This window comes from Polypterus senegalus, chromosome 3 (genome assembly GCF_016835505.1).
Source record: "Polypterus senegalus isolate Bchr_013 chromosome 3, ASM1683550v1, whole genome shotgun sequence".
Classification (NCBI taxonomy): domain Eukaryota; kingdom Metazoa; phylum Chordata; class Cladistia; order Polypteriformes; family Polypteridae; genus Polypterus; species Polypterus senegalus.
The window spans coordinates 262,170,577-262,193,227 of NC_053156.1; the positions used below are offsets into that span (position 1 = coordinate 262,170,577).

The window sequence follows — 22,651 nt, forward strand, 5'->3', positions numbered from 1 at the left end:
AAAGCCAAATTTTGAAGCCTCCATGGGCCAGAATTCCAAATTATAGTCTGTGTTGCATGTGTCACAGCATAAGCTGTCGACTGAGACCAAGATCAGGCTTCAAAGGCTGGAGGTGTGCAGGTTTTTGCATAATTCAAAGAAAAGCTTCATCATTTTAAATTATGTATTATATTATATTTAACAGTAATATGTTTTTTTCATTTTTAGCCAACATCACACCGATACAAATTCTTTAAATGAATTGTAATTTCAATAAAAAAAAAACTGTAGTCCCATTTTAATTCAATAAAATAAGTATCTAGCTAAACAGGTTTTTTTTTTTAATACATTTCAGCTCTTTCAGAGATCAGTCAATTATTTTTCCCATCTTTGTCTGTTCAAGCTGCACTAAAAAGCTTATATGAGATATGGCAACTGATTGCTGTGGGTGGAAACCATGGGTCAAGGAAAAATATATGGGATTAAAATATAGTAGTCAACCCGTGGCGTACCATACGCCGCATAATCAGGCCGTTTTTTTAATGATTTTTAAGCACATGGAGAAAATTAACATTTGAAAAATCGGTAATGTAATAAATCAGCAAAAAAAGCAACATTATAACAATACACAGAACGAACCAACACACAATTGTCCGTGACTGAAAACTGGTGGACCGCCATCCCTCATGTTCCTACCTCCAACTCGTCACTTGAGTCGTTGTCATCTTTGCACAGTCCAGATGCACGTGTGACTCACGTAGACTTCCTGTGTTCCTGGAGGAGCATGAAGATGCATGTTTGTCGCGGATGCGAATTGCTGTACGTAGCGTGTAAAACAGTTTGCTATAGTGCACGCGGTCGTGTGTCGTAACCGAAAACTCGGTTTTTAAAGACTGCTTACTTCATTGTGTTTTAACCCCAGTTGTAAAGGATTGTTTTAAGGATACCATGGGATACCCCTCGCAAACTGTTTTACACTCTGCATACGGCAATTCACCTCCGCGAGAAACATGCCTCTATGAACAGTCAACGTGGCCTCGGAGGTGCCAGGAGTGGGTGGGTGTGGCACCTTCCTGCATGCGCCATAGGTATCTCACTTGTTGGCGGCTCAGTGAATCTTTCCATGGTTGTCTTGCCTTAGTCAATTATATATATAGATGAACACCCACTGACCCACCCCCCAAACACAGAAGCAGCAAAATTCTAATACAAGTCACTTTAATAGTTAATTTTCATTTTACTTTTGTTTTAGGCACTATGAGTCAAGACGGCAGGTGGTGTTGTTTCAGATACAGTGTTAAAGTACTTTGCTGACACTGAACATAATCTTTAAAATGGAAATTTTATAGCTAATATAATAAAAGGAAAATCAGCACTATGGAAGTGGGCATACCAAATTCAACTAATATTCTGACAAGGTATATCTTAGGTAATATTAGCTACTCTAAATTGGTCTAGTAATTCTATTATTGAGGGGGCAGAAGTGATGGAATGCATTATCATATGTGGCTGATAATATGACTCAGGCGCCGCCGAGAGTGGCAGCCTCTCCAGCAGCTCCGTGTACAACTTTATTTTTCTACCTTTTTTCTCTATTTTTCTCTTTTTTTATTGATCACTCCTGTCACTTTTTTTTTAATGTGAACTCATTCCCTGGATACTTTTACTACTTGGACATGGATTTTTACACGACGAGACTCTTCTATTCAAGTAGTCATTCTTGGACATGGATTTTTACACAACGAGACTCTTCTATTCAAGTAGTCAACTTCAAGTGCTGAGAACAAATGCCCGTGTCGGTGTGGTTGTCCCTATTTACCTGACGAGGTAAAAAGGTGGTATCGTGGCAGCAGAGCCGGAGTTAAGTTAAAAACGAAGCAGCTTGCGAGGAAGTGGCGCTACAAACCTACTGTGATCCTGGGAAATGTGAACTCAATACCAAATAAGATCGACGAACTGACCGTGCTGGTGAAAAATGTCAGAACCTACAGAGAATGCAGTTTGTTGTGTTTTTGTGAAACGTGGCTAACAACTACCATCCCAGATGATAACGTGGAGCTACCCAGGTTTAGCACAGTTAGAGCGGACAGAGACGCAAATACCTGCGGGAAGCAGAAAGGAGGAGGGCTCGCTCTCTATGTCAATACAAGGTGGTGTAACTCTGGACATGTAAACATCAAAATCTCCACTTTCTGCAGGGACATCGAACTGTTGGCCATAAGTTTGCATCCCTATTACTTGCCCAGAGAGTTTGGACACGTCATTGTTATTGTTTACATCCCTCCTCGGACAAATGCGGAGATAGCGGGTGACGTCATCAATTCTGTGGTTGCCAAGATACAAAAGCAGCACCCCAAGGCACTTGTGCTAATCACTGGAGACTTTAACCATGTGACATTGAACAAAACATTACCTGCCTTCACCCAGTATGTGGATTGTAACACCCGGGGAAATAGGATTATTGACCTACTGTATGCAAACGTTACAGACGCATACAGCGCCACCCCGCTGCCTGCGCTTGGGAAAGCAGATCATAACTTGGTACTGCTTCAGCCTCACTACAAATCAAGAGTAAGGGAACTACCTACAACAACACGCTCATTCAGGAAGTGGTCCCCTGAGGCAGAGCAGGCTCTGAGAGACTGCTTTGGAACTACGGACTGGGATATCCTACAGGGGTCACATAGTGAGAACATTGAGGAGGTTGTTGACTACACTACTGACTACATCAACTTCTGTATGGACATTGTAGTCCCAGTAAGAACAGTACGCTGCTATGCTAACAACAAGCCATGGATTACAAGTGACATTAAGGGCCTTTTGAATCAGAACAAAAGGGGTTTTAAAGGCAGTGATCGGCATTAGCTCAAGCGCGTGCAGAAGGAACTCTGAGTCCAGCTCAGGGAGGCAAAGGAGCAGTACAGGAGAAAGCTGGAGCAGAAGCTGCAGAATAAGAGCATGAAGGAAGTGTGGGATGACAGGAAGATCATCACAGGCTGCAGCTCGAAGCGGGGTGCCACCATCGAGAGAGACGTGAAAAGAACAAACCAAATGAATGTCTTTAACAGGTTTGACCGCCCTAAGCCACTCTCACCTCAGAGTACTGCACCCCCCACCCATCCTTCTGCTGATACCAGCATAGGAGAGACATCCCCACACACAATTACAGCAGCCCAGGTGAGAAAAGAGCTGAGGAGACTTCGTGCCAGCAAAACAGCGGGTCCAGATGGAGTATCGCCACGATTGCTAAAGGCCTGTGCACTGGAACTGGGGAGTCCTCTACAGCGCATCTTAAACCTGAGCCTGGAACAGGGGAGAGTCCTGAGGCTTTGGAAAACATCTTGTATTACCGCAGTCCCAAAGATATCATGTCCTAGTGAGCTGAATGACTTCCGGGCCTGTCTCTCTGATGTCACATGTGATGGAGCGGCTGCTGCTTCACCACCTGAGGGCACAGGTCCGCCACGCCCTTGACCCTCTGCAGTTCGCATACCAGGAGAAGGTGGGAGCAGAGGATGCCATCATCTATATGCTATACCGATCCCTCTCCCACTTGGACAGAGGCAGTGGTGCTGTAAGAATTATGTTTCTGGAATTCTCTAGTGCCTTCAACACCATTCAACAGAGATGGGAGTAGATTCATACCTGGTGGCATGGATCGTGGACTATCTTACAGACAGACCTCAGTATGTGCGTCTCGAGAACTGCAGATCTGACATTGTGGTCAGCAACACAGGAGCGCCGCAGAGAACTGTACTTTCTCCGGTCCTATTCAGCCTGCATACATCGGACTTCCAATACAACTGGGAGTCCTGCCACGTGCAAAAGTTCGCTGATGACACTGCTATCGTGGGCTGCATCAGGAGTGGGCAGGAGGAGGAGTATAGGAACCTAATCAAGTACTTTGTTAGATGGTGTGACTCAAACCACTTACACCTGAACACCAGCAAAACCAAGGAACTGGTGGTGGATTTTAGGAGACCCAGGCCCCTCATGGACCCTGTGATCATCAGAGGTGACTGTGTGCAGAGGGTACAGACCTATAAATACCTGCAAGTGCAGCTGGATGATAAATTGGACTGGTCTGCCAATACTGATGTTCTGTGTAAGAAAGGACAGAGCCGACTATACTTCCTTAGAAGACTGGCATCCTTCAACATCTGTAATAAGATGCTGCAGATGTTCTATCAGACGGTTGTGGCGAGTGCCCTCATCTACGCGGTGGTGTGCTGGGGAGGCAGCATTAACAAGAGGGACGCCTCACGCCTGGACAAACTGGTGAGGAAGGCAGGCTCTATTGTAGGCATAGAGCTGGACAGTTTGACATCCGTGGCAGAGTGACGGGCGCTCAGCAGGCTCCTATCAATTATGGAGAATCCACTACATCCACTAAACAGTATTACCTCAAGACAGAGGAGCAGCTTCAGCGACAGACTGCTGTCACTGTCCTGCTCCACTGACAGACTGAGGAGATGATTCCTCCCCCACACTATGCTACTTTTCAATTCCACCTGGGGGGGGGTAAACGTTAACATTATTCAAAGTTATTGTCTGTTTTTACCTGCATTTTTATTACTCTTTATTTTTAATATTGCTCTTGTATCAGTATGCTGCTGCTGGAGTATGTGAATTTCTCCTTGGAATGAATAAAATATCCATCTATCTAATTTGTTGTGGCTAGGTTATGACAAATGTGCCCTGAATTTTTTCAGGTAAGGAAGACAGAAGTTAAAGAAAGGCAGTTACAGTATACTCACTAATTATGGTGCTAGAGAGTGCCAGACACTAATTAGCACTTGCAAATAAGAATTTCACAGTAGTCTGTACTGTGACAATAATGACCCAATAAACCTGTATTTTCCATTGTAATTAACACTAGAATCACTTAAGTCTGTCCCTGCTCACCTTCATTTTCCGCATATACGCGAGGATCCTCCAATGTCCTTATCACAAGCGCCTTTGATTTGCAAATGTGACAATTAGTGGCACTCAGCCTGCACTCACCCATCTCCTGCCTGACACAGTAACCCTCTGTATTTACCTTCTCCAGCCAGAATTCTAACAGCTCACAGCAACGCCATTTGAAGGATTTTTGTTTATTCAGTTTTATTCTTGCATAAAAGCACACTTGCTTCATTATACCTTTTGTTAAAGTGTTTGATTTTTCAAATGTAAATTTTTTTCCCTGTGCTTAAAACTCATTAAAAAATTGTTTACAGTGATCAGTTCGTAAGGCTATGTGTGAACTCCTGCAAGGTTAGTTTTCTTGGTTGTTTATGCTTAGTTTTTGTATAAATTACAGATTTTTCAAATGTGAATTTTTTTCCCTGTTCTTAAAACTCATTCAAAAAAAGTGTCTACAGCAAGCAGTTCGTAAGGCTATAGCGTGAACTCTTGCAATGTTAGTTTTCTCTGTTCAATGTTTTCTCAGCGTTACTCAATGTTTTTACATTTAGTTTACTATTACGCTGTGCTGTCTATGGTATAATTAACTATTTTTGTGCTTAAAAATCTTTAAAACAAATATATTTACATACAGCTCGTACGATCCGAAACAGATTAATTGTATTTACATACAATCCTATGGGGAAAATTACTTCGGGTCACGACCAAATTGGGTTGCGACCAGAGTTTTGGAATTAATTACGGTCGTGACACAAGGTTCCGCTGTAATTCATTCGGAAAAAAATTCTAAAACACAAGCAAGCAGGTAAAACTAAATTTACAATGGCTGCTTCACCTCCACAAAAAGCAAAACACTCTTTAAACTCATTGAAAAACTACAAATGGAAGAACTGTTAAAGGTGATGTATGTAATCATGTACGAACAAAAGGGGTATGAGTGGAAAAGTTGCATTAAAAATGAACTGAAGTAATGTCAAAGTGATAGGTGAATTGCAGCTGCAGGCCTGGTACTATATTACATGCATGAACCACTTAAACTATACTTTACAATAATAAGGTGTATCATATGAATGTGCTAATACTTTTACTATGCAAATGACCACAGAAGAATTTAAACACTCACCAAGAATCATGACAAAGGTTGCCCAGCTTCCAGATCTGAAGCAATGCTGGTTCTGAATGTAAGGCACAATGCTTGTGCCTATCATCCATTCCATTGTTACAGTAAATGGCAACAAACTGAGAGGCTGATGATCCATCTGGGGTTGGGCACCATTCCATTGACCACACTGGTCCTCCAACAAAAAATGCAAAGTCCCAGCGTTCATGATGTGGTGACACAGACTGAAATCTAAAATATGAAACAAAATCATATTGGAAGGGTTTCATTTGGTCCTTTATAGAAAACTGAAGGTGAATTTGTTAATAAATTAGTACTCCCCTGCTACATAAAAATTTAACAACAGAAAGAAACTATGCACCATTCTCATTAAGGAGATACCAAACCTTTAAAACTTAGTGAGACTATATCAAGTCATTACTGTAGCTCAAACACTCATTTACACAAAATTCAAACTGTAAATTAAAGTGCCTTATTACCAGATTACATTTATAAAATAAAAAGTTACTGCATGCAATCAGTATTGCTCAAACACTGATCAAAACAATCCCGTTTTTTGAAATACAATCAGGAGTCGCATTGTGTTCTGGCAAGACAAAGAAGGTTTCACCTGCAATTTGGCCTATCTGCAATTAGACTTTTGTTGTAATTATACATTCTATTTCTTTCCCTGCAACTTTAACGTTTTAATTACAATTATAATTATACTTATGTCTGTTTGTGTGTGCATGTATTTGTGTATATATATATATATATATATATATATATATATATATATATATATATATATATATATATATATATATATATATATATAAAACAGTAAACCTCGGTTCACGACCAAAAAGTTTGCCAAACTTAGCACACTCAGTATACGAACAAAGCCAGTTCCCCTTTCGGTTTGTGCGCGCCTATGATTTCCACATGTGTTGCATTGTTCTCAGTCAGATGTGCCTGCCTGCTGCTGAGAGAGAGAGAGAGAGAGAGAGATAGCCACATGCCTGCCTGCCTGCCCGCTGCTGAGGGGGAGGTTGCTGCACGTGCTTGCCTGCCTGCTACTGACAGGGGGGAGGGGGGTACAGCAGAGAGAGAGAGAGAGCCCGTGCCTGCCTGGCTGGTTCATTTAAGCAGAGCCATTCCCTGTTCATTGTTCTCAGACATGCATACTTTACCTGCGCTCTCTTTGTGCTCTACAGTATTTTGTGCGCTTTTACAGTTAACTATGGCTTCTAAGCAAGTGAAGAGTGGTGAGAAGAAAGTTTTGAAGAAAATTGAAATCGAAGTAAAGAAAGAAATTATTGAAAAGTTTGACCGTGGCGTTTGTGTTACTGATCGAGTACAAGAAGTTAAAATCTACGATTTCGACTATTCCAAAGCAGAAAGAATCTATTAAAGCAGCTGATATTGCAAAAGTAGTTACAGCGTTAACCAGGCAGAAGCTTAAAGTGCTGGAAGAGGTGGAAAAACTGTTTACCAGTTTACTCATTTACCAATTTGAGAACCCTCGTGCTTTCAAGCAGCACAACGTAAACAAAGCCAGACTGCCAGTAATGTGGAGGGCAAACACGAAGGGTTGGGTCACAAGGACTTTGTTTTTGGAATGGCTGCATGAGGCTTTCGCTCCCACCAGCTAAAAACACCAGAGAAAACACCTGAAGGAAAACATCCCTCCATTGTGGAGCCAGACTTTTCCTCCTCACTTCATGCCAGAACTCGACTCATGCAAGGTTAAGTTTTCTTGGTGGTTTTTGTATTACGGATTTTTCAAAAGTTAATTTTTCAGTTCGTAGCGTGAATTGTTGCAATGTTACTTTTCTCTTTTTTCAAAAATGGTGTTGTGCTACAGAGAGAAAGCGAGCCTGCTTGTGTAGCTGAGCAGGGAGCCTGGGTATTTTGTGTCAGTGTTATTCAATGTTTTTACATTAGTTTACTATTACACTGTGCATTCTATAGTGTAATTAACTATATTTGTGCTAAATCTTTACATATATTTACATATATACATACAGTCCGTACGGTCTGGAACGGATTAATTGTATTTACATACAATCCTATGGGGGGAAATTGCTTCGGTTCACGACCAACTCAGTTTACGACCAGAGTTTTGGAATGAATTATGGTCGTAAACCGAGGTTCCACTGTGTATATATATTATTAGGAACACCATACTAATACGGTGTTTTACCCCCTTTCGCCTTCAGAACTGCCTTAATTCTACGTGGCATTGATTCAACAAGGTGCTGAAAGCATTCTTTAGAAATGTTGGCCCATATTAAAAGGATAGCATCTTGCTGTTGATGGAGAATTGTTGGATGCACATCCAGGGCACGAAGGTCCCGTACAGATGCTCTATTGGGTTGAGATCTGGTGACTGTGGGGGCCATTTTAGTACAGTGAACTCATTGTCATGTTCACGAAACCAATTTGAAATGATTCGAGCTTTGTGACATGGTGCATTATCCTGCTGGAAGTAACCATCAGAGGATGGGTACATGGTGGTCACGAAGGGATGGACATGGTCAGAAACAATGCTCAGGTAGTCCGTGGCATTTAAACGATGCCCAATTGGCACTAAGGGGCCTAAAGTGTGCCAAAAAAACATCCCCCACACCATTACACCACCACCAGCCTGCACAGTGGTAACAAGGCATGATGAATCCATGTTCTCATTCTGTTTACGCCAAATTCTGACTCTACCATTTGAATGTCTCAACAGAAATCGAGACTCATCAGACCAGGCAACATTTTTCCAGTCTTCAACTGTCCAATTTTGGTGATCTCGTGCAAATTGTAGCCTCTTTTTCTATTTGTAGTGGAGATGAGTGGTATTCGGTGGGGTCTTCTGCTGTTGTAGCCCATCCGCCTCAAGGTTGTGCGTGTTGTGGCTTCACAAATGCTTTGCTGCATACCTCGGTTGTAACGAGTGGTTATTTCAGTCAAAGTTGCTCTTCTATCAGCTTGAATCAGTCGGCCCATTCTCCTCTGACCTCTAGCATCAACAAGGCATTTTCGCCCAGAGGACTGCCGCGTTTTTCACTTTTCACACCATTCTTTGTAAACCCTAGAAATGGTTGTGCGTGAAAATCCCAGTAACTGAACAGATTGTGAAATACTCAGACCGGCCCGTCTGGCACCAACAACCATGCCACGCTCAAAATTGCTTAAATCACCTTTCTTTCCCATTCTGACATTCAGTTTGGAGTTCAGGAGATTGTCTTGACCAGGACCACACCCCTAAATGCATTGAAGCAACTGCCATGTGATTGGTTGATTAGATATTTGCATTAAAGAGAAATTGAACAGGTGTTCCTAATAATCCTTTAGGTGAGTGTATACTGTATATAGTCCTGCGGTGGGTTGGCACCCTGCCCGGGATTGGTCCCTGCCTTGTGCCCTTTGTTGGCTGGGATTGGCTCCAGTGGACCCCCGTGACCCTGTGTTTGGATTCAGCGGGTTGGAAAATGGATGGATGTATATAGTCAATAGATATATCTGCTTTATTCCGTCTACTCCACTGCTTGGGGGTTTGTTTTGTTCAGGACAAAAAGACAGGGACTTGGGCAAAATGTGGGGGGTCTGGGGGAGAACAAACAGAGAGCAAGCTATTTTTGATCTGTCCCTTTTATCCACACAGATATAATTGTCAATACAACAATAGGCTTCATAGCTATAACTCCTGGCAGTACTGGAAATTTAGGTTAAAGCTATCATATGTTATAATATACTACCTTACTTTAAAACAATAAAATGGCAACAAAAGTTTAGAAGCAACCTCTCTATGACCAAACAGCGAACTTTTTGAGCTGGAATGTCAAAGGTCTCAATCATGAATTAAAGAGGAAGAAAGTACTCTCTCTCACTTAACAGGTCTAAACACCAAGATAGTATTTTTACAGGAGACTCACTTAATCAGCAAGGGTCGGTTTCGGTTGCAAAGAGACTGGACTAGCCAAATATTCCACTCCAGCTATACAAAGAAAAATAGAGGTGTTGGAATCTTAATTCATAGAACAATTTAATTTTCAATATTAGATTTAGTATCTGATCCTGAAGGGCAATATGTCATGGTAATGGGTAATTTATTTAATTGTAAAGTGATTTTGAGAAATATCTATGCACCAAATGTGGATGATTGAGACTTCATCCAAAACGTATTTGCATCTATTCCCAACTTGAACACACATAAAATCAGAATGGCTGCAGACTGTAATTGTATTTTTAGTTGAGACCTGGATAGGTCTTCAACTACTGGGGCGATAACATCTAATACTGCAAAAATAATTACACGGTTTTTAATTGATCATAGCTTATCAGACCTATGGAGACTTGTAAATTCATACTTAAGAGCATATTCCTTCATCTCACCAGAACATCATTGCAACTCAAGAACTGATTATTTCTTTATAGATAACAATTTCTTGTGTGGAAGTAAAAAACTCCCCTGAGGAAGACAGGACAAGTTCAAATAATTAGATTTTTATTCAGTCACAGATTAGCACGTGGATTCTACGTTGCAAGGCAGAAGAGCAGTTAAATTTTTTTCTATTAGCTTTTTATAATTTCTTCTTCCTCCTCCTCCTCATTTCTTAAAAACAAACCTAATATTGTTTACTTAAGCATTTTATTTTAGTACGCTAATAGACCATCTGTTCTTATTTTTCTCACTGATCAGATAGATCCCAAAGAAGGAAAGGTCATCTTTCCTGTGTCAAATAGATGCGTTGGTCAGCTTACTGCACCCTGTCTTATGACAGACGCCTATATGAATAACCTGCCGTAATAGCTTAACGGCTTTGTCAACTATTAACACTTAGTAGCTTGCAAGAAGTTAATTTTTCTTTCACACTTGCCCACGATCGAATCTTGCCAATACGACGCTATTGTTATCTCCAACCAAACCCATCTGATCATGGAGCTCAAATCACTATGCACCACATACTCATCTCGCAGCTGGCATCTTAACCCCCTGTTATTAGCTAACCAGAACTGTACAGAATTTATATACAATTAAACTGTTTTTTTTAGAAACAAATGAATGCTCAGAGGTTTCTGCAGGAATACTCTGGGGAAACTTTGAAGACATTTTTTAAAAAGACAGGTTACCTCATATCTCTCCCACAAAAAATAATCAGAAACCAAGAAGGCCTCAGAGTTATTCAGTGAAATTACCAGAACAGATCAAGAAACTCACTTCATAGTGGGAAAGCACCAGGGGCCTCATGCATAACGCTGTGCGAAGAATTCACACTATAACATGGTGTACAGACAAAAGCAGGAATGTTCGTAAGCACAAAAAAATCCAGATGCGTAAATCTGTGCATTCACCAGCTTCCACGTTCTTCCGCTAAATAAATCCCAGTCAACGTGAAAAGTAACGCATGTGCCTGCTGTCCCACCCCAACTCCTCCCAGAAGTACGCCTCTTTGAATATGCAAATCAATATAAATAGCCCTTAAGCTCCATGTTCTGTGAAAAGGCAATGGCAAAGCATGGGTGTAAATAAAAAGAATTTCAGCAACTACCAAGTGGAGGCAAGGAAAAACATACTATTTGTTTGTTTAAACAGTGGTATAAAAAACACAAGGAAGTTCTAGTGACATGATCTAGTCACACAAGTGTCGGAGAAACTCAAAAGCTCAAGTTTACAAAGTGGCACAGTGTCCGAAGAAAAAAAAGTTGTCAGATATCAAAGTCGCCATGAAAAGGTGAGTCGCTGCCCACTACCTGAGTGTCATATGAAAGCTTATTAAGGTACAGAGAAAAAAATAGGCACACAGTGGGGGGAAAAAAGCAGGAAATGTCAACTTTAATCTCAAAATTTCCACTTTAATCGCATAGTTCATTTTGTCATTAAAGTAGAACATTATAAACTTCACTTTAAAATTGTTTAATTTACTAGTTTCTCAAATCCCATCGTAACTAAAGTAGCACGTTAAATGCTTTGTTTTGTATTTGATATTCTATTTGCTCTGTGTGTGTGAATCACTATGTAATTCTTAAATGGGATGTCTCTTCCTCCGACAGGACACAGAATCCATTACATTCGTGATATTACAGTATTAAAATACTGAGATGTATAATTGATACCATTTTCATGATGATATGAGTTAAAGCATGTTATTAAACATGGGAGCACGGTGGTGCAGTGATTGTTCATGCCTCATGCAAGATGCTTCCTGCGCCGTGTGTGACCTTCGATGAAATAATTTATTGCAGCAGTACTGTCTCTTTCAAACGTACTAACCCCAAATTCCTGTCCTTACTTTTCTTTCTCCAAATACCCAGTTGGCAAACAATCAGCTCTGTAACAGACGTTAAGCCATCTGTAAGCTTAGAACGCAGATTCTTCAAAACTTCTAAGGAATATTGAAATATCTTCGTAATACATGTTAAATTATTCTACCCATCCAGTGTCATACCAGTCCCAGCAAGAATACAGCGCAAGGCAAGAACAATCTGTGAACGAAGCGCCTGCTCCTTGCTAGAGATGCAACACCATGTTCTCATATTTATTTATTAACAATATAGATTAATTTAAATTAAGTTAAAAGTTTTATCTGTATAATATAATAAACATTTTGCTGCATTTCATCTTAAAAATTATATCGTCATCATATGTAAATAAGCTCTTTATAAAGTGGCTCAGGTTGTGCAATATTATAACTGTATCGTGAGGTAATTGTACTTAGAAGTACAAACAGTTCTACAAGGAGCACTTGATGGACTAATTGAGTGCGTTTATAGTTCTTGGGATGAAACGGTTTCTGAACCGCAAGGTCCGTACAGGAAAGGCTCTGAAGCATTTGCTGCATGAGAGCAGTTCAATAGACAGCATGGCTGAGACAGCATGTACTTGATGCTGTAATACTGATAATTCTCTTTCTGATCAGCTGCTATACAGCTGTGATTCCCCACTCAGATACAGTGATATAAATACTCTGAGTGGTGCAGTGAGAGTAATATGGAAAAAGATGATCCACTGTGGCAACCCCTAAAGGGAGCAGCTGAAAGAAGAAGAAGAAGAAGGTGCAGTGAGAGTAACAACGCTAAAACAATTATTGTATTTAGAATAGTTTGACAATTCTGTGGACTATTATATTGTTACAGGTTAATTACAATCAGATGCATTAAACTAATAAAACTATGCGGTTAATTTCCGTGTATTTATAAAGCCATGTCAGGGATGTAGATCTAAAAAAGAAAGGGAAACCACACTGGAACAGCAGCACTGCTTTGATGCTGGGTGCCGCCAGTCTGCAAATCGAGCGCGGAACTTGCGTACACCAGGGTATGAGCTACAGTGGAAATGTGTGTGGCTTTATGCCAAGTTTAGGTTTTAAACATCGTGATTTGAACGTGGAAACGTTCGTACGCAACATTTGTGTGTGTACGCACCATTTATACATGAGGCCCCAGCTCCTGATGGTTACTTTGTAGAAGCCACAGACAATAAATTCTACCTCAAACTTTTCACCAAGCATTAATTACCGTTTTTCCAAAGAGAAATAAGGACTTATTACAATGTGCATCATACAGACCAATCTCACTTCTGCATAATGATGTTAAGATACTCTCCAAAGTTCTAGCTAGAAGGACTAAGAAAGTGCTCCCTTCAGTAATAGCACAAGACCAAACCGGGTCTTATTAAATGTAGAGACAATCTTCGATGCCTATTTAATGTAATAGATTAACCCAAAAAGTCTAACTCTCCAGAGATCTTATCTTTGGATGCAGAAAAAGCATTTGATATGGTTGAATGGAATTACCTATTCATCACATTGCATATATTTGTATTTGACCGAACATATGTGCATGGATCAAACTACTGTATATCAGTCCAGAAGCTTCTTTGTATTAACACTAGAATTACCAGAGCCTATGAAAAAACTCGTAGATCCGGCCCACATTAAATCCCATCACTCCTCTCCACCAGCGTCTTTTGTCATCTAAATGTGCTGATAAAGACAAGCTTGTGAAGCATGAAGTCCAAACATCACAAAAAGTTCAAGAATAATACAACAGCTTCCGTGGCTTAGCGGTAAGATTTGGTGATTTAGAGGGTAGTAGGCTTGCTGTGCATCAATGACCCGAGTTTGAACCCCCCGTTGGGGAAAAAGTGCTATTTTTTTTTCTTCTTTTTAACCTCAAACAGACATAAAATGTATAAACTAGTATGCACTGTCAGTTAATGAGATTGTTATATTTTCATGTGGGATGCTCCTTTTAAAATATTTTTTAATAATTCAGACTGCACTTAACATGAACAAGTGTCTTTATAACTGCGCGTTGATCCTGCTGCATAACGCAAATGTAACTATACCCCCCCAACCTGATCTGACTCTAAGTAACAGCGCTTACACTTGGTTTGCGTCTGTACTTGCGCTGTTGCTTGGAGTCAGATCGGGTGTGAGGGGAGATTTTGTTGTTAGAGCGCGGAAGCTTATTCAGTGCAGCAGTTGATCTTTTTTTTCTTTCAGACATGTGCCTTCCCTGTTTATTTATATATCTAGTGACTTCTCTGCCTGTCTGTCTCTCTATATAAAATCATTCCAGATTATATATAATGTCAAAGTTTGATTATATAAAGTCAGCGTTGGAATATATAAAAATATTCCCGAATATATAAAATTTCCATGATTGTCATTTCATTTGTACTAGTGAAAGGTAAACTTCGACAGAAGCCACTCAGAGTCGATCGGGCTTGTGAGGTTCGTCCAAAAATGCACACATACAAAAAGAATAAATAAATACAGTGTTCAAAATGCCGGGCACATACAGTACATCATTTTGAAAGAATTAACTGAACAGTGGGTTTTTTAAAAATATTTTTCTAAAGATGTTATTAACTTATTTCATTACGTTGTATAAGGAACTTATTGAGTTTACTAAAAATGCGCCCGAGTCATTTTAATCAATATCAATATAATCTGACTTTAAATTTATATATTCAGGAATGAGGTTATATATTCCAACGCTGACTTTATATATTCGGTAATGACTTTATATATTCTAACTCTGACTTTATATATTCAGGAATGACTTTATATATTCTGAAAATCATTGTAATTGCCTGTTTGGCACCCTATAGTCACTGTCTAACAGATATATAAAAAAACAGCTAAGGGGATAGATATATAGATAGAAAGGAAGGAAAGCTACTATATGATAGGCAGACAGGGAAGCTGCTATATAATAATAAAATTGCTGTTATTACTAAATAGATAAACAGGGAGTTGAGGCAGGCATGCAGAATGGTGAAGGTTAAAAAGAAAAATAAAATAACATTTTCTTCCCATCGGGGAATCAAACTCAGGTCTTTGAGGCACAGCAGACTTATTGCATTCAGAGTCAGCAAATCTTAACAGTACGCCATGGAAGGTATTGTATCGTTCTTGAACCTTTTGTGAAAGTGTTTATTTGATGTTTGGACTTCAGGCTTCACACATTTTATAGTTTATGCCTACATTTTGTAACATTTATTACTAAAATATAAAAAAGTTTCTGTTTTAACAATGTGTTTACACAGATTACTGTAGAAACGGAACATACATGAAATGTGTGTGTTCCAAATAACTATCTATTATTTCCACTCTAAAACTCCACTTCACTCCCAGATAATCAATCAAGGCATGAGCTGGGAGAAGTTTGTACACATTCTAAGGTGGTGGGGAGATGGAATAGCCGGCTGCTTGCGGCTTGTCTTCATCAGCACATTTAGATGACAAAAGATGCTGGTGGAGAGGTGTGAATGGATTTAAGAAGCGATTTAAGGTGGGATGGATTTACGAGTTTTTTCGTAGGCTCTGGTAATTCTAGTGTTAACAACATTATTTCAGACTACATCAAACTAGAATGCGGTACTAGACAAGGATGTCCCTTGTCTCTATTGCTATTTGCAATTGGCATTAAGCCACTGGTTGTTCACTTTTAAAATGCATCAGAGATAAAGGGGATTTTTAAAGAAGAACATGAACAGAAAATATTACTACATCAGGGGTAAACATCACAAGTAAATATAAAGCTCTTTTTCAACAAAATCTTGCTAAACAAGACATGCACAGATGGTCTACCCTCCATCTTTCTTTAGCAGGGAGAATTATCAGTATCAAGACAAATATCCTCCCTAAGCTTCTGTTTCTATTTCAAAACATCCCCATATACATTAACAAATCATTTTTTTAAGAAATCAGATCCAATCATAACTTAATTTATTTGGAATTCGAAATACCCACACATCCAAGGGCAACCCTACAACTACCTAAATCAGAAGGTGGAATGGCTCTACCTAATTTTTTTTTATTACAGGGTGGCAAATATACAAGCTATGAAAACCTGGACATTGACAGATATAGATGAACACACACTCGCTTGGTCTGCAATAGAAATGAAATCCTGCAGTCCTTCTTTATATTCCTTGCTTTATACAACAGTATATACGAAGAATCATCAATATACTAACAACCCAATTGTACTTCATTCACTCAGAATATAGAACCAATGTAGAAAGCACTTCAAGTTAGTGAATATTTTAATAAACCTATAGTTTTTTAATGTTTGAAAAATGTTTGTAGGATACAAATATATTATTTATATGCAAATCTCTAAATGATTTAATCCCATACAATTACACTCCAAATTTAGCTTCCTATCAATGCAATTTTTCCACTATCTCCAAATTAGAAACTTTGCTAAACAAAATCTGCCCAATTTTCCTAACCTCCCACCTATTTCTATTCCAGAAGAAATATTGATCAGTCTTGAAGACTCGGACATTTCTATAATATTGTGTATAAAACCATTTTAAAGTCCTTTCCTTTTAAAGATCCCACAGTACAGCGGGAAAAAGATCTCTCACTCGACATTTCAGAAAAGGAGTGGAAGGCAGCTATACACAGAATTCTAGCTCCATAAGCATTGAATTATTCAACTTAAATTTTTTTATTGAGGAGATCTATCTTGTTTAAAATTGTCCAAAATGTTTCCAGGGTAAAATCCAACCTGCGAACGCTGCAATTGAGCTCCAACCTTACCAGGCCACAAACCAATAACATTTTAGAATAAGAAGTTTATACTGGGTAGGAGTTGAATTGAATTTATTAGTAGTAGTAGTAATAGTTTAACTTGATTGTAGGGAACATTAAATGCTTTCAATAAATTCAATAAAAGTTAAAAAAATTTCTTATTCTTTACCACAAAACACTTCATAAACAAAAGGTTACATAATATTTTATACTGTAGTACAAGCCAATAAGTTATAAAACAAAAAGATGTTACTCAACAGGCTTGGCCTTCTGTTAATCAGTACATAATGACTTTCAGGATACAACGAGCAATTATTAGCCCACATGTGTATGTTTAAATTCTTCTTCAGCAAGTACATAGGAACTAACTGTGTGATACTACTGCCAACATTGTGTATAAGAGAATGAAAATACCAAAATAAGTTCTGAGCTAACTTCTAGCTGCTGAGGCAATGCAGAGCTGCTTGTTCCTACTTACCAGACAAACACATAAGTGTAATTCCATTTAATAAACAGTTTTTTTCTATTTAAGGTTTGCAGGGAGGCCAAGTCTCTGGCTTGAATTTCGAACCATATTTTTAAACACAGAGATACTCACTTATGCATATAAAGTATATATATAGTGACCGCAAGGGCACCAGAGAGACACAACCCCAAGACACACCACACGTTAATATAAAAAAGGATTTTTATTCTCAGTCAGGTCCTCTTCAATCACCTTTCCAATAATTAGACACAATAAGTACAATAATCACACAATAAATCAACAATTCTTTTTCCTTATGCCCTCTGCCTCCCAACTCTGACTCGTCCATGTGTGAAAATGGACTTCTTTTTAATCCAGACCCGGGAATGCTTCCGGTGGTGCGCCTGATCTTCCTTAAGCACTACCAGGCCAAGAAGAAATCAGGGAGGTACTCCCCCAATATCGCTATTCATCAGCACGTAGGGGTTGCATTTCCAGACTCAATCTCCCAAGCACCCCTGCGGGTGTCCCGTTTGGGTTGCCTTATGAAGGCATATGGGAGATGGAATAATTCCCTACTCTCAGCTTCTGGACTATTTATGAAATTATACTGGCCAAGTACGAAAGTATTTTCCTGTCCTGTCAGCCACTTTGTGTCACTGTACTGGCATCCCAGCCAGGTAATAAAACAACTTCTGAATCCAGTCGAGATTTGTGTTTTCCTCTTACGATAAATAAATAAATAATCAAACACATAAATGTATAAACATGCACTGTCACGCATGTGCATCCGAGGATCTCCTTACTAGCTCATTCGAGGTAGGTGGTAACCCGTGGGGCAAGAGGGGGCGCTGTCGCTGTGTTGTCGCCTTTTCTCCCCGCAGTTCTAAAAAGTCACACAGTGAGGGAAATTAGCTTTGACCCTTCCAATACTCCTGTTATAAAAAGCTGAGCTGCCTCTACTGAGCTGTCTTTTGGGACCAGTTCCTGACAAGTGAGAGCTCCACAGGAGACCTCTTATTTGTTGTGTTGTCTACACCTGAGCCCTTATTTTCTTTTGTGGTTGACCTATGGGGTTATGCTAGTTGTTGCCAGAAGGCACTTGTTTAAGTTTGAAGAAGAAAACCGGCTGGTGTCCCAACTATTCTTCGCTTGTCCCGGTTTCTTTTTTGAACTGTGCTTGGCCAGCTCACAGTATATAAAATACATACATATGTATTAAATATATGCATATATTTAACATGTATATATCAGGCCTGGGAATGTGGCGATGTCGGGTGGTTTTCGCCTGATCTCGCTCCACATGCTTTCCTCTTGTGGGGCTACCTCAAGTTGAAGGTATACACGCACTGACCTCAAAACCTTGAAGCCCTCAAGGACACTATTTGCCACAAAATCACCGCTATTCCCCCTGAATTGGCCGAACAAGTCATGCGAGCATTCAGAAATCGTCTCAAAGAGTGTATGGCTGATGATGGCCACTACCTTGAAGACATCATTTTTTAAAACAGAGTAAAAAGAAACTATTTTGTATACCCTTGATGTCGTAATGAAATGTATTTTATCTTGTACTGTTTTTGTAGAATAAACGTTTGAAATATGGTACTTCTTTTTGGCTCATCCTGTATAATGTTATACAATTCAGCTGTGTTTTAGCTGAAGCAGTTTTATACAGTTTGCACTGGCTTCCAATTAATAAACTTATTTTTTATTCTGCTTTTAACGTTCAAGGCACTGTACAATAAATCTCTCTCACATTTATCCACTTTGATAAACCATTACATGCAAACGGAGCTTGTGGTTCCAAAACCTTTGGGGCTGGAGCCTTCAGCCTCTACGATCCTAAACTTTGGAATACTCTTCCGATCAGTATTAGGCAGCTGGAGTGTTTAGAAATGTTTAAATCAAGACTGAAGGCATTTTTAGTTAAGCAAGCTTTTAATACTCCGGTGTTTAGGTAGTTTTTATGTTCATTTATTATTTTAGTATATCTTATTTATTGCTCTGTTTTATGTAATTATACATTTATTGACTGTTGACTTTAGTATGTTTGTATTGCATGTGCCTTTATTATGTAAAGTGCCTTAGATACTTCTTGTATAAACGTTCACTGAAATAAAATTCTTGAATAAAATAAAATAAAGACTTGAATCCTTAGTTGTGTGTGTGTATGTGTAAAGTAACATATCAAAAAAAAAAATCTGGCTCATGTTTTTCTTTAAAACTATTTTCATAGATTTATTTAAACACCAAACAGTGATGTTAAGATTCTGTATATTTTTTTTATATTACCTGTTAATTCTGTGAATTGAAGTATCATCATCAAGTCCCTCCCTTTTCACCATAAAAGGTGGTGATAGTTTTTCTTTGGGCAAATACTTGACAGCTTCCCTGAACAAAAAGACAAACGTTAATTATCAAGATATGAAAATATGCAAGTTTAATTAGTGGTACAAATTCTCAGACACATCAGATCTCATTTTACATTCACCTCTTAGCAGCAGCCACTATCATAAGAGACCTTAGACAGCAAAAAAGCAAGAACATTAGAAAAAAAATGATTTTAAAGTACATTTAGAAATGCAGTACTAAAAAACTGTTAGAGGAGAGTATGAAAGGCCAAACACCTATAACAGAAAATAATCTGGTGAAGAAACAGAAATTACCTTAAAAAGACAATTATAGCATCTAGATGACAGATGAGTTCATTTATATGCAGTAAGGAAAAGGTTTTGAAAGTAAACTAGCCTACTATGACTGAGTGTGGCTACGAGAATATACCCAACAAAGTAATAGTATCACATGCACTATTGGTTCCATCACTGTACTTGATACTGCTGGGGCAGACAGAAGCTCCGCAAGAAGCTATATTAGAATAAGTGCGTTCAGAGAATGGAGCAACAGTTTTGGTGTCCAAGACTTTCTTTAGCACTTTAAACTATGTACATCAAAAATACCATTTAAAGATGAGAAGCAAAAACACCAATTGCAAATTCAGTGTGCAGCAGCAGTTACATGGTTGTCATATCAGAATAACACTGTTTTGTTTGAAAACTATTTAAAATAAAAGAAACATACATATCTGTTAAAAACTTCCAGTTTTTCATTGATGGAATCCATTCTGGAAACACCCATGAAGCAAAGTGCTGTTCTCGACTGTGAAATAATAAAATATCTTGAAAAGAAATTGTGTACTGCAAAGAAAACTAAAAATGACACGGCAAATTTTTATAATATTTCAGTGCTACTGGATTCAAATGGAATATGTAAAAATGAAAAATAACACTTAAGTTGGAGTCATAAACATTTACCTTTAGAGGAAGTTCAGAATATAAAACTTTTGTCAATTATTTATTAATGTATAACTTATAGTAAATAATATGTTGATAATCTAGATGTTAAAACAACTATTTTTGAACTTCACCCTTTCAATCTCAATCAAATGTAATAGGCAAACATCAATCAAAATAGCACCATTTTACATTTATTCATATCTAATGTAATAATTGGATTATGAGTATTTGAATTAAGAGTATTTGTATAATGAATGATTTTCCTTTCCTCTTTATAACCCTTTCTAATGTCTCAACACATTAATAAATTATCACTTTATTTATTACAAATTAAACTTTAACAGGAATACATGGGCAGAAAGGTTTACACCACAGTGGTTAAGTATATTGTTTTGCATTGGCACTATGTAAGAGCAGGAACATGAAAGAGTAATATCATCCATTAAACACATAGAAAAACCTGTTAGACTGCAATATAATAGTTACAGATAAATCTGCTAATACCTCCTTACAAGTATTAAATTAGAACACATCACAGATATACACATTTTGTATAATTCAAGGTTTAAATAATTACAACATAAATAAATTATTAATACATACAATTCCTTTGTCATGTTAAAACAGTTCCAAACAGGTCCCATCACATTATTTGGCAAACCATTAGCAGCAGTGCCCTTCAGCTTTGGTTTAGTCTGATGAAAATAAAGATAGTTAAATTCTGTTGTCATTTACTGACTATTTCAAAAGAGTACTTACAAAACAGTGGCAACACATTTTAAAACCTGTTTAATTCACTTGTCATAAATTATAGTATAAATCTTAATATTCAATAATCAAGAATTTTGAAAGAAAACTCAACTACTAAATAAGAGTCAGTTTCGAAAAATAATGTGACATTTAAAGCCGACAGGTACCACTACATTTTGCTTACCTCTCTCCAGATCATGCCCATGCCTTTTCAATTGATCATGACCTTACCACTCCAGGTTTACTTCACACTTTGTTTTATTTAATGCAGACACATAAGAAAAGGACCTAGTGTCAGTGTACAACTAAGAGACTACTCTGATAAATGTTTGGGCAATGCTTAGCATATGCCTTATCAAGACTTTTACCTTGGCATTTTACTGCAGAGTTTTTGACATGAAAATTCTGGTGGAGTCCAAAGACCTAAGAGGGAGACACTATCAGGAGGGGCAGAGACATCATGAGAAGTTGTAGAGATCAAGGGTAGGTGTGTGTGTGTGTGTGTGTGTATGTGAGATAGACAAACAAACAACCTTTTGAACAACAGACTTTACAAGATCATTTCCTCTGCATAAATCCATTGGCCTTGGTACATAATTGCTGGTGACCTCAGGAAGAAAAAAGCTTTGGATCATTTCAGATCATAGAGCTGGAAAAAGTGAACACAGATAGTGCTCTTCTAACCCTAAGTGTGCAGTGTAAGGCAGTGTGATATGTTGGTATGGGTTCCCCAAATCCCTTAAGACATCTGTGTTAGGGTTAACTTGTTATTTCCAAATTAGCCCTCCATAAGTATGAGTGTGGGTGTATGTGTGAATATTGCAGAAATGGAATACAGTATACCCTTGTCCAGGGCTGTTTCCTGCCAGTGCTGCCAGGACACCAAAGTGACTCTGAATTGGAAAAAACTGGTCTGAGAATGATATGTGTTATATTGTTATGCAATCAGATGTTTATTAAATGAGCCTGTTGCTGATATGAAAGAAAAACCGTCCAGTCTATTCTTATTTTTATTCATAGGCTTCCTTTTACTTTTATTCTCAATACTTCAATGACTTAATTTAAATTTTAAAATGATGGGTGTGTATTAGTATATCTATAGCTTAAATGTATTACT

At 38.4% G+C, this 22,651-nt stretch overlaps 1 protein-coding gene across 2 annotated transcripts in view; it reads right to left on the bottom strand.

Annotated features, from left to right (window-relative positions):
* Positions 1 to 22,651, bottom strand: part of gtf3c2 (general transcription factor IIIC, polypeptide 2, beta) — a 177,686-nt gene that overhangs the window by 103,730 nt on the left and 51,305 nt on the right. For both annotated transcript variants that reach the window (XM_039749019.1, XM_039749020.1), the window contains exons 5-8: positions 21,388 to 21,479; positions 20,570 to 20,647; positions 19,784 to 19,882; positions 6,008 to 6,235 (exon numbers count right to left, since the gene is read on the bottom strand). In XM_039749019.1, the coding sequence (XP_039604953.1) occupies positions 6,008 to 6,235; positions 19,784 to 19,882; positions 20,570 to 20,647; positions 21,388 to 21,479 (497 nt within the window). The remainder of the gene's footprint in view (positions 1 to 6,007; positions 6,236 to 19,783; positions 19,883 to 20,569; positions 20,648 to 21,387; positions 21,480 to 22,651) is intronic.